Source organism: Parasteatoda tepidariorum, chromosome 11 (genome assembly GCF_982258835.1).
Source record: "Parasteatoda tepidariorum strain Cologne lab strain chromosome 11, Ptep-v5.0, whole genome shotgun sequence".
In the NCBI taxonomy this organism is placed as follows: Eukaryota; Metazoa; Arthropoda; class Arachnida; order Araneae; family Theridiidae; genus Parasteatoda; species Parasteatoda tepidariorum.
Genome location: NC_141765.1, coordinates 87,678,757 through 87,700,233, shown reverse-complemented (window position 1 = coordinate 87,700,233; position 21,477 = coordinate 87,678,757). Strand labels below are relative to the sequence as shown.

At 29.1% G+C, this 21,477-nt stretch overlaps 1 protein-coding gene across 4 annotated transcripts in view; it reads right to left on the bottom strand.

The window, feature by feature from the left end:
• Window positions 1-21,477, bottom strand: part of LOC107441643 (tripartite motif-containing protein 2) — a 56,123-nt gene that overhangs the window by 7,363 nt on the left and 27,283 nt on the right. For all 4 annotated transcript variants that reach the window (XM_071187299.2, XM_071187297.2, XM_071187296.2 and 1 more), the window contains 2 exons: window positions 13,000-13,350; window positions 1,659-1,813 (listed from right to left, as the gene is read on the bottom strand). In XM_071187299.2, the coding sequence (XP_071043400.2) occupies window positions 1,659-1,813; window positions 13,000-13,350 (506 nt within the window). The remainder of the gene's footprint in view (window positions 1-1,658; window positions 1,814-12,999; window positions 13,351-21,477) is intronic.

Sequence of the window (21,477 nt, the reverse complement as noted above, 5' to 3'; positions counted from 1 at the left end):
AACGATATTTTAAGTTACGAAATCATACACAAAAACGTACTTTTCCTGAGTAATTATACTTTTTTTCGACGAATTCGGATTTCTGATCTCCAAAATATAGGAGATAGTCACAATCTGGGAAATATAGTTTGGTTATAATAATTTAATAATAATAGTTTGGTTATGAGAGCTGTCCAAAATTTGTACGACTTAATGCTTATTTTAATTTTTGCGAATATCACCATAACCTTTTAAGTGAATTAAATTCAGATTTCTGACTCCCAAAATATAGGCCATAGCCGCACTCTGGGAAATAGGGTCCTAATTGTTTGGTTATGAAGTGGTTCAAAGTTTGAACCCCTTAATGTTAATTTTCCTTTTTCGCGATTTCTCATAAACTTTTTAAGCGAATTTAAAAATATTCGCCCACTATTATAAAACTCGTTTGTCAGAAGATAATTTCATGCAGAATATAACTTTTAGGAAATATTGATTATCGTTTTTATTTCATTTAATTACAGTCGGAAAATTATTAGTATGCAATTTTTTTATATCATTTCAAAGATTTCAATTTTAAATACTAAAATACAAAATCTGGGCGAAATCGGTGACATAGTTCCTAAAAAATCGAATTTTGAAAAAGTCATATTTTTTAAATTTGATTTCTTAATAACTATTTCACCAATTTCACTCAAATTTTATATTTTGCCATTTAAAATTACATTCTTTAAAATGATGTAAAAAATTATATTCCGTATAATTAAAAAATGTTTTGACTGTTATTAAATAAAATAATAAAAATAATAAATATCTAGTAAAAGTTATATTTTGCTTGGAATTATCCTTCGACAAAAGAGTTTATAATTGTAGGCAAAATTTTTTCATTTAAGGGTTCTCTAGTTGTGGCGAAATACGCAAAAATTAAAATAACATTAGGTCGAACAAACTTTGGATCGCTCTCATAACCAAACAATTATTATTAAATTATTATAACCAAACTATATTTCCCAGATTGCGACTATCTCCTATATTTTGGGGGTCAAAAATCCGATTTCGTCGAAAAAAAGTATAATTTTTCAGGAAAAGTACGTTTTTGCGTATGATTTTGTTACTTAAAATATCGTCTGCAGTAATTATGTAGCCTATTTGGAGTCACTCCTTTGGACCATTAAGTTTGAGTCCTAGAACGTGAAAATCTGAACATTAGATCAGTTATTTAGGGTGGTCCGTTTTTTATTTTGCGCACTGTTCATCAAAATAAGTATTAGATGAATTTCTGGGTTTGCAATAATAATATTTAGTTAAAATACAATATGTTCCAATAAGTATAGGTTTTCGCATATTTAATTATTGCATTCTAATTGTAATTTACATGTGTAATATTAATTTAATACTGACATTTGTTTTAGGTGAATTTTTTCTTTCGTGACTCGAAATAAGGGGAAAAAAGAAAGGAATATTCAACTGAGCTTTGAACAAAGATTTTATCCAAAATGGGTTACATTTACAATAAAATAGCAAGAAGATATAAAATTTCGAAATGAAGTGTAACATTGGGGCTCAAATAAGAACAATGGAAAAATCAGGAAGACCAAAATGCCCTCCACAGGTTGACCAAAACCTTTTGCATGCTAGTGTAAATTGATATTATATTAATAATATTATTGTGGAAATATTACCTTTATACAATGGCCATGAAAATCAGAGACAACAATTTGATTTTTACTATTGACAGCTGCATAGTGCGGACCTGTAAACCTGCCAGGATCTGAAGGACGACTACCAAATTTGTGAAGAACTTTTCCATTCTCCCGAAAAACCAGCACGTTATTACCTTAAAAAAAGTACATGCATAAAAATATATTCGGGTAATGCATAAATATATATATATATATGTAACATAAAAAGCTTCAACTAATCTTTTGATGTTATTCCTTTATCTAAATCTTCTTCCTTACTTAAATTCAAGTTTAAACGCTTTCTGACACGTAATTATTCACTTCCTCTTTTATTATTCTATATTTAGATCTTAAATATGTATGTATTTTAACATTTACAGTTTTCCTTTACTAACCTTTAGAAACATGTTTTTGTCTCGACCAATTGTAACTACTCGGGTTTCCCTTTTTTCTTAAGACAAAACATTATTTTGAAAGATAGTCCCTAGTTTTTACTGGTAAGCATTTCGATTGGTGTGTCACTTGGATGTTCGTTCTCTGATTATGATGTTTAAATAAATTCCAGTTTGCTGTTTTTTAATCCTGTGCATGTCTGTCCATTCTTAGTCGTATTGTCTTTCGATGGCTCCGATACTACCTGTGCATTAAAGTGATTTATTAGAGAAGCGAAATTGCCAATGCAAGGCTTCGAGAATTCCGGAGAAACCTTATATAAGGTCCGATGAGCCTCACTAATTACAGAAAATTTTTCACCTCAATAAGTTGCGGTTTATTCCATGTCTCGCCAACATCTTTAGCCGTCAAGATAAGGACTTTCAGCTGCGGTATCCCATCGTCAACATGTAGAGAGAATTTAGCTTCTCTTGGCGTTTACCTGATGAAGAGGTTGCTATATAGTAAGGTATGAAGAAAGATTTCTCTCAGCAAGAGTGAGATTGTTAGGTTTCAAAGGGAAAATTTATGTTCGAAGAAGAAGCGAAAGAGCAATTACTTTATTATGATTAACCACTATTTCATTAACAGCTAGCTTGTCTCGCGAATCAAGATGGATTTATGCAGTATTTCTTCAAATTTAAATAAATATTAGAATTAAATAAAATTTCTATAACCAGAACATTTTTTAAACATTGAAAATATTCTGACCGAAGCTGTTATTAACTGTCACATTAAAAAAGAATTTGAATTTTTTAAAAATTTTTTGATGGTAGCTCAACTCTAACTTTTCACAAAGCACAATGAAAACCTACAATTACTACAGTAATTAAAATTAACGAAATCAATTGGTGTTCTTCTTCTTATAATTATAATTATTAATTTTAAACTTTACAATTTATCATCTGTTTTAATGACGTTTGAAAATTAAACACATATAAGAATTTAACATAATGAGATTTTTTACGGAAAAGAGATAATTAGAAATTATAATTTTTTTTTAGTATTTTATGTGATTATGATTGAAACAATTTTTAGAGACTGATATTTAAAGCATAGTACATACTTGTGAAATACTTTCTTTTAAGAAATAAATAAATTTCATTTGTCATGTACAGTACTGAATTGTGAAATCATCCAATAATCTTAATCGCATTAACAAAATATTTTCATTACAATTTTATTTATTATTTATTAGTAGTAAGCACATTATAATCAACTCACTTTTTTTCCAAACAAACTTTTTTTTTAATAATTGCTATTTCTTTTTCACAAATAAATTTTACGAAATCAACACAAATAAACTTTTTCGCGAAAATTTTTTTGTTAGCTTTCAGAAAAATGCACTATAACTATAAATTAAGCTAAATATATTTGCTTGGTTTTGTCATACGAAATGAAGAAATGTAAATCAATCCGCTCAATCAAAACAGTTTTTAAATGTCAATTAAATTATATTATATGCAAGATAAATGTTATGTAAAAAAAAACTTTTCTTACACACAGAGTATTCCCATACATAATGTCCGTTAATAATATTTTTAAAATTCTTTTCAAAAGTGAACTTGAAATATTTGTCTTGTTAGATGTCACAAAATAACAGGAAAAAATTTAATCAAAACTTGACCAAAAATTTACGAGGCAGGAGACATTCGAAACATTGAAAAATGTTTAAATGGCAAAATTAAAATATAGTAGTTTGAAGGCAATTACAAAAGATTTCTTAAGAAATACTTAGAGAATTATTTTATAACTTTAGGTCATGCAGTTTCTCATACTTATCAAAAAGTTTTACAGCATTCAGAGAATTAAGCGACCTGTAACAAATTACGATTATTTTTTGAACACCCTATGCCAAAAAATATCGCAATAAGCTTGTAACTTGCATTGATTACTCTGCTTGTTATATGCAATAATTTCCTAAAATTTCGTACACGCAGCTTACATATTTATGGATATATGGACATTTTTATGAGAAAACTATTTTTTTTTGTCTTACATTTTTTGTCTATAACTTTGTAAATAATCAGCAAAATTTACCAAAATTTTTGGAACTATTTTCAATTAATATCAAAATTGCTAATTTAAGACTTATAAAAAAAGCATTAAAATTTGAAGATACGAGCATTTAAAGTAGTTTCATACGGTGCATGTGCGGAATAATTTTAATTATTTTTTCATTTCACATTTTTATAGGTTTATATATTTTATATATTTACTTTATAAATTTATTATAAATTCAACAGATCATTAAGGGGTTAATTCATTCTTTAAAAAAAATTATGGAAAATAACGTCTTCACTCCAAACTTATCACAATATAGAATAGAATTTTTTTTCATCACATAATTACAATTTTTATCACATAATTACAGGTAGGTAGGTATTTTATTTACGACGCACTAGAGCTGCACAATGGGCGATGGTCTGGGAAACATCCCCGAGGATGATCCAGAGACATGCCATCACAATTTTGATCCTCTGCAGAGCAAATGTCCCCTCCTCTTTGGTAGCCCGACGACCTGCACGCAAAGTCGAACACTTTACGGTAGAACAGTTTAACGAGGGCAGATACCGTGCACCCTCGGTCCCTACGTAGGCTTTGTCAAAGTGGTCACCCACCTGCTTATTGACCGCAGCCAGTGATGTTCTACTGGGAATCGTGTCTTTACAATCAGTCCACTGCGGGACTTATCGCTAAAGAAACCCTTGGTTTAAGCACTGGAACAAACTTTTTTTTTTGTGAAAGACTTTCAAGAACTACTTTTGAGTTTCATGGAGAGAGAAGCAACGAAATTTATTCATGGTTAGTTTAACAGCAATGGGGTGCTTAACTTAAAATTTTTGTTTAACTTTTTGAATTTTCTGAGCATTGAACACCATTTAACATAGATTGAAATATTTAATATTTTTTTAGGGTGTAATAAATGGCAATTAATAATCTCTGATGTGTACCATGACATAAAATATTCAATTATAGAGTTGGATTTTCTTTTTTTAAGTTTGTCGACCATATTAAATTTTCTGACAACTAAATGAAAATCTAGGTGGCCCTATTGGATCACTAAATTCTTTCTGCTGGTGTGAATCCTACGAATGACCTAAGTATCTCTAAAGTTACTTTTTAAGAAATTCATAAAAATGTCAAAATCTAAAAGTATCTCTTCCATTATTGTATGTATTATTGTTTTGTTCTATCGTCTATTACATAAATACTCGTACGAGGTAGAGCGTCTTTCAATACTCTACATTAAGACATTTTAAACTATTTTAGAGTTTTAAAGAAAAACTCCAAATCTTAAAAATAAAAAAATAAAAAAAAATTACATTTCAGCTTATTTCAAGGAGGTATAGTGCGCAAAATGTCACGTTAATTTTGATCGACTTATCAAATGTTCACTGATAAAGTGTCAATTTTAATGGTTTAAAATGTGCATTAATAAGAGCAAACGAAATTTTAGCGAAATCGGTCTGAAAGTTTCTGAGTTATTTTCAACAAATTATTTTAAAAATTTTATTCATTCAGAAATATTCGGCCAATTTTGTTCAAATTTTGTACTTTGCCATTTTAAATTACCGAGTCTAAAATTATGCAAAAATGTGTATACCTTAAAATTACAAATTTCATAGAACCTACATAAAAAACTAATCAAAAAACATATTGATAAATAATTGTCACATGGCATTATTTTTAGATAAACGAATTTCACAGTGGCGTGAAAAATGTTTTTAAATTTCCTTCAAAAGTTTTCGAGGTATATAGCAAAATTCGCAAGAGGTAAGATTAACATTAAGAAACCCAAACTTTAGACCGCTCTCCCAATTAAACTATTGGGACCATATTTTCCAGACTGTGGCTATCCTTCGTGTTTTGATAGTCAAAAAACCAAATTCGTCGAAAAAAATGTATTTTTATTCAGAAAAAGAACGTTTATGTTAGGTTGTGTAACGTAATTAATTGTTAGCATGTTTGCTGCCTCTTTGAACCATTATTATTGACCTTTAAACCGCGAAAATTCGATCATTAAAATAAACGTTCTTCTGGATGATATCATTTATATTATGCGCCATGTGTGAGGGAGAACATTGTCTGAAAAGTTAAACTAAAAATTCACATTAATGAGATATATACTATAAGAGAAATAATTATATATATAACATACGAGGTATATAGTATAACATATGAGAGACAAATATTTGCATATTGAAATTTCAACAATGAAATTCTAATGTACGAAATAAGTGTTCGTAAATTTTAAGAATAGTTTTTAATTCCTGCAGATCCTGTCATTTTTTCCCTTTCTTTGTTGAATTTATCTCATAAAATTATAAAATCAACAATCTGAAGAATGTGTAACCAACTACTGGTAATTCCATTGCACGCATGATTGATATTTTTCCCTTAAAATTTAGAATTTTTGTGTAAATTTTGCTTAAAAGTATAATATTTATGCATTAATTAATCAGAGTAATAACTTTTATTAAAAAGAAAAACTTATCTGTAACTTACACGAACTTCAATTATTTGTTTTGTTCAATTCCTGTTCAAATACCTGTTTTCACTTCCTGTTCAACTACCTGTGTTCTATTACTTGTTTTGTTATCTGTTATGGGTATACTTATTTCATTAACCAATAAAATTTTATGTCCAAACACACAAAAAAAGTGCAATAATACATGAGCATGTTGCTATTTACAAAGCCGTCCTAAAATTTACTAAGATAAAGCATGACTCTTTTTCACTATTGAGGAATCACTTCGGATTAAACTATTTGTAATAAGCATATAAAATTTTATTTCATTATAAAATTTAATTTGAATGCTGGCCAGTTATTAACATTTAGGGAGCATACTCACTGCATGGGTTTCGCTTATGCGATCGTACGTCAATCCGATTCGCGCATGTACGTTTACAACACATAGATTTTAAACATTCGCACGTCTGCCTAAGGCAATTGCCCGCAATGTGAAGGCCATGTAGTTTCTAAACGAGGATGAATATTTTCAACATGCCAGGTTCTCATTCACATGTGGAAAAAAAAATCACAGGCAGTGAGAATGCTCCTATTCGCACACTTGCATAGTTCATGTCTCAATGCATGCAAATTGCGTATGCGATCGTATGCAATTGGAACCCTTGGGCATGCTCGTAAAGTTATCCCTTTCCTCATCTTGCCGAGCATTCAGATTTCATAATTAATAAAGTATCCGGGTTGCATGTGAATTACCTTTACATCTACAGGTTGTAAAGAGAGATTTTGAGAGCGCTGATTGGATTTCTCGGCAATGTGTGACTCTGTGACATATGGCTATCTTATTCTGCTATGCTTGTTGTTTTAAGCACAGGGCGATTTCTGTACTGAAGCTTTTCTTTTTCAAACTTAAAATATCAGTTTTTTCACCTGAGATACTGCCTTCTTTATTTAAAAATGAAATAGAAACTATTTCATCAAACATTATTAACCTTAGAAGCAATGTTCTAAATTTAGAAGATTACAACAAGTTTGTAAAAAAATTTGGAGAACTGACAAATACGAAATAGAATTCCAAAAGTTCGAAACCTCAAGGACAAAGATTCTCACATTATGGATCTAAATTGCATGGTTTTTAATTAGAAACTTTCGTTCCCCTCAGTTTGTACGTATAGTTAATTTAATTTTGAAATTTTAAAAGCATGATGTGCTCCAAAAATCGATAAATCTTTGTTGTAATTTAATAAAGCTATTCCTTAAAAAACTTTTTGATTTATTCTTAAGTTTTTGTTTGGTTTGTTTTGAAATTATTTGTCAGCTGTCAATTCTATTTATATACTAATAAAAAAATTTCATTTCTTTATGCAAAGAATGAGTCTGTCTAACTTTTTTTTATTGGTTTTGTTAATTTTAAACAGATTTATTCAGCACGTGGCACCCTCTTTTATTTTAGAATTCAATGATAAAGTCTGCATAAGTAAAGTCTGCAAATATTAGAATTTAAAATTTATTTCAAATGTTTCCTTGAGTCAGTTAAATATTCATCCATTTTAAAAAAGCTATTTTTATGAAATAATAGAAATTAAACTAAACTTTATCTGTTAAAATCTTTTCCTATCCTTTCATTTCATAAATTTATTTATTTTTTAAACACTAAACAATATATTCAAACCTTAATATATTCAACAATATTCAAACATTTGATTTAAATTTTTCGACTGAAGATAGAATGCGGTGATGAGTGGAAGTGGAAAATCTATAAAATAATAATAATAATAATTATACTTTAATATGTACTTTTATTTTCTTGTAACGTGTTGTTATACTTATTGTAATTTGTAAACTTGTTATATGCCACTCGCTATAAAGTAAATTTTATAAATTATAAATGTTCTAGTAGAACTATTTTGCTGAATTATAACATTTTAGAATATTTTCCTCTAAGATAAGATAAATTTTTGTCAAATAATCTATAATTTTACGAAAATATTTATATACATTTTAAAATCTCATATAATAAATTTAAACTGAACCTGCATGCATAGTTTTTATTTGTTTGGTTCTGCAATCATTCTTGATAAATTTAAGTTAGAGATTTTAGTTTCTAAGAACATAAGGAGATTCAAAATAATATTCAGTTTGAATATTAATCACTTCTTATATTTGTTTTATAAAAGCTAGCAAAAAGTACTTTTAAAATATATGCTCACAATTAAAGTTAAATAATTATTATTGCTCTAATTTGATGTTTTACCAAAATATTGTTGTTTACCTTGCATATACCTGAAATCTATAACATAATATTAAAAAAATATTATGCTAAAACGTAAAAAAAAGAACCGATAAAAAAAATAAGAATAAAATTTAAAGCAAACTAGATTTCATAAAATTTGCTACTACTAAAAGATCGTCGATGACGCTATTTCATTTTCTTTACAAAACTTTAACATTTGTCTTAAAATTAGTGTAAGAACTATACTAGAACTGATTTGTAATTTATTTACATTTTGTGAGCAAATTACGGAGAAATGATATTGTTGTTAATTTACGTCGCACTAGAGCTGCACAATGGGCTATTGGCGACGGTCTGGGAAACATCCCGGAGGATGATCCGAAGACATGCCATCACAATTTTGATCCTCTACGGAGGGCATGGCACCCCCGCTTCGGTAGCCCGACGATCTGCGCGCGAAGAAATGATATTGGGAACGAGCTACAAAAAGATGTAACAGAAGGCTTTGCCGAGAAATCCAATCAGCGAGCTCAAAATATCTCTTTACAACCTGTAGATGTAAAGGTAGTTTACATGCATCCAGCTTTTGTAATTAAAAAATTGCTTTTACAAATACGTGAGCTATAAGCGTCTATTGTAAGCTCAGTAACATTCTTAAATGCACTGTTGCTTATTGAAAATTCTTTGTTTTCTTGTGAATAATGTTTATCCCACTTTATTATAGTTCGTTGATTATCCACCAAAAATTTTTGACCTAAAGTTTTTTAAAGGGAATAAAATCTTCAGAAACTTTTCTCGTTAGAAATGTTTAACGAAAAATTTCTTGTTAGAGTTATGCTTTTAATCACAGATTTTTAAATTTTTTTTTTAATCTGTGACCATGAAAATAAACCATCCATTTATTTAGAATTTTATTGCAATACCGTAGTACCTAGCATTCAAATAAATCACGCGACTAAAATGCAGTTATCGTACTTGCGGTCTGCAAATTTCTGATGCAATTTATAAATTGTTATCAATTAACACCATAATAGCTGTAATTTTTATTGGAATTATGCGGTTACTAGGATTTGCAGAATATTAGAAAATATTTAAAAATATTAAGACAAAAATTGGTGTTGCTGTTGTTGTTTTTCATTTACGCCGCAGTAGAGCTGCACAATGGGCTATTGGCGACGGTCTGGGAAACATCCCTGAGGATGATCCGAAGACATTCCATCACAATTTTGATCCTCTGCGGAGGGGATGGCTCCCCAGCTTCGGTATCCCGACGACCTGCGCACGAAGTCGAGCACTTTACGGTAGAACAGTTTAACGAGGACCAATACCGCACACCCTCGGTCCCTACGCAGGCTGATCCAAGTGGTCACCCACCCGCACACTGACCGCAGCCAGTGATGCTTGACTTCGGTGATCTGCTGGGAACCGTGTCTTAACGATCAGTCCACTGCGGGACAAAACAAAAATTGGATTTATTTATTAAATTTTTTTTTAACATTAATTAACCAAATTATTTGATACAATGTATTAACAATATATTAGTAATTAACAGTATTGCTATAAAATGTATTAGAAGCATTATTCAAAAACAATATAGCTAAAATTGTTGATATTTCCAACTAAAATGTTTCAAAAATTATTTTTTTAATTATTACAAACTATTCACAAAATAAATAAAATCACGGTTATTTTTGATCAAATCTAAACATCCTAATAGCTTAAAGATTGGGAGGCATTTGTCAGATATCCAATGAAGAATAAAATAGTTAAAATCACAATAAATAAGGATAAAAAAAATATTTAATGTTTCTCTGGACAAAATAAGTCTTTCATCAATATTGGTAAGAACCATAACTATTTTTTTAGCAGATTTGTTAAAGAAAATTGCAACCAAAATGGCAAACGTTTTAAAAATCTCGCTGGAAAAAATGTCTTTTTCTCCTTTCTTTAAACTTATATTTTAATAAGCAGTAATTTTATTGCAAATTCCGATATACAACAGAAAAATGATTTAAGCATTTTTCTGTTACAATTAGATCGACCTTTTTTATGCTACAATTAGATCGAATTAATTTTAATATGATATTACGACATAGAAATTTCGAATTGAGCTTTACAGTAATCACTTTTCAACGTGCTATGGTAAATCACTGTTTCAATTTTTTTTTCTTTTGCACTAAATGCAAGACATTTTCGCATAACTTTTAAAATTCCGATATACAATACGCAAAATTTGAATCTTGCATATGAATAATCACTTTTGATTCACTCGATTTGAGTCAATACCATCATAAATTTATGTGGTGTTTTTATTCTCGGCTATTAATTGCTACGAATTTTCTCAATTTTTTTAAAATCTTATATTTCTTACATATCATTATTACGATATGCAAAATTCAATTCGTGCATTTATTAGTCAATTTTTGACTCGACGATATCACTGTGTTTTTATCGACTTTTTCGCAGTTATTTCTATTGATCTACGTGGTTTCTTAAATCTCGGTATTTTCATATGATATAAAAAAAATGAGAAATTTGAATCGCACATTTAAGTAAATACTTTTTAACGCTTTTGATTTGCGCTAAATCCATGTAGCGTTCCAAACATATTTTTATTTATTTATTTTGCAGTTATTGTTGTTGATTTCCACATGATTTTTTAAAAAGAATTTCTACATTATAATGATACGGAAAATTCATATCACGTATCTGAATCACGTATCCTATTTTTTTTCTTCATTAAAGTTTAATCCTTTTTTTTAAAAAAAAATCAAGTTTGAATAGTTTCAGGACAGGGCCTCACAGCCTTTTGGTCAATCAGGCTCCATCTACAGTACCCAGTGGCGGAAGGTCGAGCAGTTTTCCATATCACATGCTCAAAAATCTCTTGAAGCACTATTTTCAAAGAGCTAGATGTTGAAAAGAAATTCTATCCAAATTATATTGGAGTCTTAAAATTGCTGCATATTTTCAATTTAGTCATTGCATCTAAAATTTCTTGGTAACTTAGAAATATGTTATGTGCGATCTTTATTAAGGATACCATTGTGGATATTTTTTGTCAGCACTGTAGTCGATGCGAAACGGGAGAAGAATTCGTATCGACCAGTCATTGCTGAAATTCAAACCTAGGTCACCTCATTTGGGTTTCTTTCTACTGACAAGGGAAGCTAGGGAAGTGTGACTCGCCAATTTTGAAATAAGCTAGTGGGATGTATGCCTTATGAGGAATAATTTTAGGGGGCAGCATTCGTTTCGGCCATAGAAGGTCCTGTGAGAGATAAAAAATAATTCAATATATAGAAAAATCGGTATTTTATTACTTCAATGCAGACTATTAGTTATTGTAATTGTCTCCTAATGCAATTAATTTGTAATTAATTGGATAATTTTTTATCTTCCTAATTAAGGAATTAATCAGAAAATTAATCAGAAAATCATTAATTAATTATCAATTAATTATTAATTAATTGTTAATTAATTATTAATTGATTTGCAATTACATGCTCCAATTAATTTGGAAAGTTTTTTGAAAAAAAAAATTAAAACAAATTGATGTCAATTGTTTGATGATGATTGTTTTTTAAATTAACCTCACAGGTTTTTCTGAAAAACTGCAGATATATAAAATTTTCGAATTCAATTTTGACAATAAATATGCATTATATAGTACGTGAAAGCACCACAAAATTAATTGGATTTTGAGACAATTACAATAACTAATAGTCTGCATTGAAGCAATAAAATACTGATTTTTCTATATGTTGAATTATTCTTTATCTCTCACAGGACCTTCTATAGGCCGAAACGAATGTTGCCCCCTAAAATTATTCCTCATAAGGCATACATCCCACTAGCTTATTTCAAAATTGGCGAGTCACACTTCTCTAGTTTCCCTTGTGAGCCACTTTGTTACTGTTGTAAGTTAGGAGTTTTCCATGTTTTGGTTTTTACTCAGAATTCAAAAAGTGTTTTAAATTGTATAAAGTTATGCATTTACGTATGTTCTAATTATAATTGTAAATAGTCTTGCAAAACAGGAAGTCTACTTGAGAAGAAGATGAAAACCCATTGGAGATCCTACAAAAAAGACTCTTTTACCAATATGTCATTGTGTTTCCTGTTGGGGTAAAATCACTGGAAAAAAGAAATGTTTCTAAATAAACTTATTAAGAAAGTTTTAAAATTGTTTTTTTGTTTCATACCTTTGTTATCCACAACTATAATGTGTCCATTTTTATTTACTGTTACTCCTTTGGGACCTAAGAGTTTTCCAATTCCTATTCGAGAGACATATTTTCCTTTTGGATCATGAATGCTAATCCATTTGTTCTCATAATCCGCTACAGCATAGTTCCCATTAGGAAGAGTAGTTACGCCCGTAGGTCTTTGCATTTCACCAGGAGCTCGACCTCTTGATCCAAATCTCAGATGAAATTCTCCTGTTGTTGAGTCAAAAACCTGAACGCATTGATTATTACTATCTGCTATTATAATATGTCCATCCGTTGTACAGCATACGCCTTGAGGATTACTGAAGTCACCTCTTCCTCTACCTGCAAATTATAAATCTCCTAAATTACCTCATTTAACATCCATTTCCTTGAGAAACTATGTTCATAAGGAGGCACAAATAAATTACTATTTAGGTCAAAAATAGCAAGGAAGGAATTATTATATTCAGTTTATTTGAGAATAAATATGGTTTCTACCACAAGATGGAAAATTTCAGACAAATAAACTTGTTTTTGGATGATATATATATATAGATAGATAGATAGATTTTCTTTTTTTGCTTTTAGAAACCCCAAAGATTCGAAACGTGACAAGTTTCTTCACTTCATTTTAGCAACAAACAAGAAAACCTTATTGAACAAAACTGAAGGTAGATAAGTTCAAAAATAATCAAAATAAACATATATTCATCACCAAGAGGATATATCATATATTCTGTTTAGGTGATTTAGAGAGAAATCACCGAAAATTTATAAAATTAAACATTAAAAAAAACGTCATGGAGAAAATTAAGAGTCCCTAAATATTTATACATACTTACAACATACATACGCACATATATTAAACCTTGTACATACACATTTCTAAAAATTAAATATGTGAGGATACAACATATATATATATATATATATATATATATATAGGTTGTGTGCGTATATAATATTTAATTTTCAAAAATGTGTATGTACAAGTTTCAATATATGTGTGTATTATAGTGTATAAATATTTAGGGATTCTTAATATATACAAAGATTGGTATAAATAAAATAATGTTTATAAGAAGTATAAAATATTATATGTTTTTAAATAATATTAATGGAAATTTTTTTTTTTGTAATAAACTAAGAAGAACTAAAAAAGTTTATTGTTAATAGACGAAATAATAGTTTGGCAGATAGCTGAGTAAAAAAAACATATTCCTGTTTTTCTCAAAGATTCAAAAAATTATGAATATCGTCTTTATTAATTATAAATTCATACAATGTTCGTATAAAAGTAGAACATGTTTTTAACCAGATCGAAAGATTTATTTTCACTCCGTTAAAGCATTTTCATACAATTTTAAAAAGGTTTTTTTCACGGTTTACGTGTAAACCTTTTGACCTAGAAACGAGGTCTGTAATAATCTGCTTTATTATACGTATATTACCCTAACCCAAAACCTTGAGAAATAACCTTCTATATAGCAGCCTCAAAGCTAGGCTGTCTTAGGAATTTCAAGCGCGAAAAATTCGTAGCATCCCTTACGAAAATTTAAGGTATATTTAAGGTTGATTTGAGGTATTTTTGAGGTATTAAGGTTGTTTTGAGGTATATTTGAGGTATATTTAAGGTTGCAGAGAAAACAGCAATAAAAATTATACCTTGTAAAGGTTGTAATTAAGGTGTACGAGGTAGATTTACAAATACTTCAGCTTGTTTTGAGGTTGTTTAAAATTCACTTCAAATCATCCAGACTGATAAGGTGATCTTTAAGGTATACCAGGTTTATTTTCTTACACTTGTAACAAAAGAGGTATTTTTGAGTCATAAAAATTTTTACCTTATTTCAACTAACGAGAGTGAGGTATTTATTGAGGTATATGAAGTCATTTTATTTATACCTAAGCTTATTTTGAGGTTGTTTTAAATTCACTTCAAATCATCCAGACTGATAAAGTGATTTTTAAGGTATACGAGGCTGTTTTTTTTACACTTGTAACAAAAGAGGTATTTATGAGGTATAAAAAAATCAACCTTATTTCAACTAACGAGAGTGAGGTATTTACGAGGCATAAAAAAATATACCATTTTTCTACTAACGATAGTGAGGTATTTATGAGGTATAAAAAAATATACTTTATTTCAACTAAAGAGAGTGAGGTATTTATTGAGGTGTATGAAGTCATTTTATTTATACCTAAGCTTGTTTTAAGGTTGTTTAAAGTGCACTTCATATTAACTAGCTCACCTCCCAGAGTTCCATGCGAACCGGTAAATGGCGTGTGTGTTGACATTCGAAAGTCTATTTGAAATTCGGTAAGTGTGCTTGACATTTATGAATTTAGTTTTATCACTTTTAATCAAATGTGTTTCAATTTTTAAACTTAAATGTTATTATTTTTGTTTTAACCACGCTTCCTGATCTTAAATAATTTAAGTTGGAGGATATTCTTAGAGGCTATCGTTGTAGGCTTAGCAATAACAGAGAATAACCGAAATATTTTTCGTCGCTGTTTAGGATAACGTTACTGGTGAATCGTTACAGCAGGTTATGCACAGTATATTTTATTGTTTGTAATTTATTCAAATAGAACTATTCTTTTTATTTTGCTTAAATGTATATGCTTTAACGTAGCAGTATGCATGCTGAGTAATTGAGAAAAATGCTCAGAATTTTTCTTATAAATAAGTCATTGAAAATTGAAAGATTTTTAGAATAGCAATTTTGCTTTGAAATTCTACTATAGCTGTATGCTTATCTTTGGATATTTGTTGCAAAGTTTATATTGTTTATATATATACAAAGTTTATATATATATATATATTTACAGAGCTTATCCGCAGTTCCCTGATATTGATGAGATGACCTAGGTTGTAAATAGCACATGCGCAGCGGCGCAAGAAGAGACTAGCAAGCTACTCAGAGCCTTCCCCTAGGAAATAGTTCTGAATTTGTAACTAAAAGAGAAAGTAATCTCTCCTAATAAACTACAGAATTTATGTAATTGTTGATAACAATAGTTTTCTAGATATTTGATGATTGAAAACTAGTAACTGTACTAGCTCACTTCTTCATGTTTGATCACAAAATTGCTATTTTCACTACATGTTATTTTCTCGCATTTTGCCCACGTTAATTATTTACTAAGCAGATTGTTATTACTTATTAGAATATTGAGCAGAATTAAATTAATTCCGATTTCAAGTTTATATGACAATTTGCTTCAAGGTTATGAGCATTTTCATGCAGCTGTTTAGGGTTCACTACTTCAAAAATGTGCGAATTTCGGAAATCTTAAATTTTTTAGAAATAAGTCAGTATAGTATGCAATTTTGATCCTGAATTGAATAAAATCAATTGCAAATAAAAACATTTATGGTTGAAAGTAATATGCATTGTTTTGAATCCTATGGGATGTGTATTTATATTTAAACAAGTGTTTGTAACAACTAATTATTAGTTTTATTCTGCTCGGTATTATAAGTTATATAGGAGATATTATACTCAATTTATTTTAAAAGTATTATTTCAAATCATTCTCTCTTAGAAATATTCCTCACATAAAATTACTCACAACTTTAAAATAAATGCTCCTTATCAACTTGTAATTTGTTCTATTCGAGTGTAAAAAAAGAATAAAAATTGGTACATAACTTTAAAATTTTAATTTATTAAACGATTGTTGATTCTTGATTACATAGATTAAAAAATATTAAAATAACTATTTTTTAAGAAACTCTGATGTGATTGACAATAACGTAAGTCCTTTTCAGAATCAACGTCAAAAATTTTAAAAAAAAGCTGTTAGTTTCATGAAGTCTGACAAAAAGTTTAAAAATATAGACTAGGTTTATTGAGTTAAGAGATTTTTAAAAAAAGACAAAATAGAAAATCTAATTATTAAACTTACAAGTACCATAATGTTACAGATGTATAGAAAAATAAAAAGTGCTAGAATTGCATAATAAGATTGGAATTATACAGGGTGTTTATAAAGTCCCGGACCCATTTTGATGTTTGATAACTCATTAAATAATAAAGATAGATTAAAATTAATAACATAAATGGTTAGATAGACTCAAAAAGTTTCATGACCCTTGTCAATGAACTTCCACGTTTGCCCCCTTCGTCGCACGGAGAATATCAAGTCGATAGTCAATTTCACGCCAGGTAGCTTTCTTTTTTACAGAAAAGACGGTCTCATCAGGCGTCTACTTAGACATGTTGGAAAACTTCGTATTTCCACAACTAGAAGAGCTTCAGCCACATGTCTTTTTTCAACAAGATGGTGCACCACCTCATTGGGGTATCATCGTTCGTAGTTCTTTGAATGACCATTTTCCAGGAAGATGGATTGGGCGAGGAGGTCCAATCCCTTGGCCACCCAGATCACCTGATATAACGCCACTGGACTTTTTTCTTTGGGGATTTATAAAGGACAATGTTTACAAGAGGATCGTGTCGAACATTGATGACCTAAAAGCCAGAATTACAACCGCAATACCCTCTGTGGATGCCGACATGCTTGCCGCTACCTGGTGTGAAATTGACTATCGACTTGATATTCTCCATGCGACGAATGGGGCACACGTGGAAGTTCATTGACAAGGGTCATGAAATTTTTTGAGTCTATCTAACCATTTATGTTATTAATTTTAATCTATCTTTATTATTTTATGAGTTATTAAACATCAAAATTAGTCCGGGACTTTATAAACACCCTGTATACTTGAATTTCTGTATATGTTGTTAATGGTTATACTGTCTTCAGTGTATTTTATCTTGTGGCTGTGATACATATCATGCTTTTTAGCTACGAGGATTGAATTGAAATAGCAGAAGAGTAATACTATTTATCTGAAAAAGAAAATTAATTTCATCCAGTTAATTTAAATCATAAAAAAAAACAATTTCTAATATTTTAAAACCTGCCACTATTATTGTAGATATGACTTTCTTACTAATTCATATTTTTTTTCTTTTAGGTTCCAATAATTACAAGTTTCAACATGCAGACGGAAACAGTTTTTAAAATAATTTTGTTGGTTGTAAAAAAAATGACATTTTAGTTTTAAATAAAAGTAGTACTTTGAATTTCAGCTGACTAATTATTTAAATTTGTAGTTTTATAGTTTTAAAAATTCAAGCAGCTTAGACAACTATCTTCTAAAAATACGAGTATGAGTTCCCATAAATAATTTTTACTAACTGTAGAATTTGGATAAGTGTTATTTTAAGATGATTTAAATCAATCTGTCAAAATTCTAGAAGAATTATACATTTGGAACTTTCTTTTATAGCTTAACAAAAGCAAACTGCCAAAGGTCTAATATTAAAAATTTCAGGTTGATAAATGATCTCTACTAGTGAAAAAAATATAATGATATACATTATTCTTCATATAATATAAATAATATCTTTATATATATTATATTTTTTATATAGTGAGTCTAAAAATTAATAAACTAGGTGGTCCGTATAACACCTCACCTTCGTAAGTGCTAAAAAGAACAGATTTAAGTTGAGCTACATAAGCTTGAAGTGTAAAATAAATTAATACTTCTAAAAATAGAAAAATATATACTTGAAGTTACGAAATAATAACTCAAGGTAGAACATGGAACACATGGCGCTAATAAAAAATAACCTTTCCAAGTGTTGAAAATACACTTCAGGTTGATTTATAACAACCAGAAGTGTAAAATGGCCCACCTTAGGCTGAAAAATATATATCTCTACAAGCATAAAATTATATACCTGAGGTTGAAAAATAATTACCTGAGGTAGAACAAAATACATTTGAGGCTGATTTATAACAACCAGAAGTGTAAAATGACACACCGTAGGTTGAAAAATATATACCTCTACAAGCATAAAATTAGATACCTGAGGTTGAAAAATAATTACCTGAAGTCGAACAAAACACACCTGAGGTTGATTTGTAATAACCTGAAGTGTAAAATGACACACCTTAGGTTGTTGAATAAATACTTCCACAAGTGTAAAAAAATATACTTCAGGCTGATAAGTAATAACCTAAGGTTGAAAATGAAACACTTTAAAGTAGTAAATATCTACCTCTCCCCAGATGTAAAATTAAACACCTTAGGTTGAAACATATATACCTCTGGAGGTATATTTAAGATATATTTGAGGTTGGTTTTGAGGTATTCATTTGCACCCTTTTCAACCTCAACGACGTATTTAAATAACAACCTCCTTTATACCTTTAAAATATACCTTGTTTATACCTCATTTATACCTCGATTTTTTCATAAGGGATAAAGCATCATGTCTTAAGGAGAAAATCATCTTAGATCTAGATAATTATAAGGAATCTTCATTCGCCATTTTGCAAGCTCAGTTAATATTCCCCTTGCGACGAGATTTTCTTTGGCAATGTAATTTGTCGCAACGATTCGAACTGTTATCTATTTTACATTAAATTTTTATAGTTTTCTATTTGTTTTCTTTTTTAATCAATTTACTTTATTATTCCGCGGGGAAAATAGCTCTTTTATGAGTCTGACTTCCTTCGCTATAAAAAGTAACTTATGCATAAGTAAAAATATGATTTAAAATGCAATAGTTACTTTATTCTATTAATGATTTGATAAATAAAAACAAATAAATAAGATATATCTTGTACTCAGAAAGAGAGTTGGTGTGTTTTCTCTTGTATCTCGGGAATTTCTACTGGGAGAAAATCTAGATGACAGTGAAAGTGCCTATGCAATTTTTCGCATAATAGTTAAACCTAACATTTAATATCTTCGTATTTTGTCAAAATAATTAAATAGCAATTTTTTATTTATCTTGCATTTAATAAGCATGATATAACGAGTGTAGAAAATACAATAATAACGAAAATATTTTTTGAAAATTGTTTCGAAATTGAATACAGGGATTCCAAACATATTTTGTAATAACAACTAATAATATTATAGTCATAATAACCATAAGTAAATGATACAAAATAGATATCCTATAATTGAATTATGTATTTTGTAAATATATAAAGGAAAACAATATTATGGGTCAAATCACTATTTGTTAAATGATACAAAAGAAATATACCATAATTAAATCAGCTATTTCCTACATGATAATACACGAAACAAATGGTATTTTCGGTATAATAACTGCGGTGTAATCAATCGATGAACTAGGTTTAAGTACCGAAAATTATGTGGTGGAACCAATCGATAAACTAGGTTCGAGTACCGAAGAGTTGCTACTGTTGTAGTCTTAGCCTTCTTTTATGCTAAACCTAAACTGTAATCTAAAATGAATAAAGCAAAATTCAATTATTCTGCAGAAGCTTGTTCTTTCTCTTCTTGATTTTATTACTATCATATAGATTTCTAATGGTGTCTAGAATTACGCACGATGTTAACGTTACAACTGCAGTTGTTTAGATATTGTTAAAGGTGAAGTGTTTAATCATGAAACTCCGACATTCCAAAATGCTAACCTAGAGCGCAAAACATTCTGCCAAATAAAGATTTATAAATGATAGAAAACATGTAACATGAATAAATTAGCAACACAATCTTCAAATAAATTGTTTCCTAATCAGATTCCCTTCACTGAAAAATAAAGAAGAATTTTTTGTGTACAGTCCGCAAAAAAAAAAGATATCACCCTGAATAACTTTCGTTCTAATGATCCGATTTTCACGAACTAAGTGTCAATCTTAATGGTTCCTGGGGGTGACCTCAAATATGCTAATTAATTAGTGCTAACTATTAATTAAGTTACGAAATCAGACACAAAAACGTACTTTCTCTGAATAAACTTATATTTTTTTTTACATATTTGGAATCTAGACACTTGAATTAGGGGGGGGTAGACAAAATTTTAAAACAATTGGGTCGTAAATTGGGTTGCAATAAAGGTTTATATATTTGGCGATAGTCCAGAAAACCGCCAAAAAAAGTCGCCTGCGCAAATAAATATTTTAAGATAACCCTTGACTGATTCAAAAGAGAAACGCTTAATTTTACTAGGTTGCTAGGCAACCAATTTCTGACTGTAAAAAAATTGAAATAATGTTTTGTGATTGCTCTGAGAGGTTTAATTAATAGTTAATAGAAAACACCTCGAAGTTTCTAGGCAATAGACAATTTTTAAGTTCATTTATGTCCAAAAAGCAAAAAAAAATAAATAAATAAATAAAATAAAAAATTATTTTAATCTCTTTTGAAAAGAAAATTTGAATCGATTTATAAGTTTTCAGAATTTAAATACATGAACTTTTTATCTGATATTATTTAGATTATGCTATTTTTGCTATGTTTATTCGAGGATTTCATACTAAAATCAAATTAACATAACTCATAATAGCTATATACAAAATTTTAGGGATAATGATTTTTACAGCTTTAATCGAGTCTTCTAGGCATGAAAGTTTGAAGAAAAAAAAAGTGCATGAAAAACAAAATGTAGATTGTATAGTAATTCT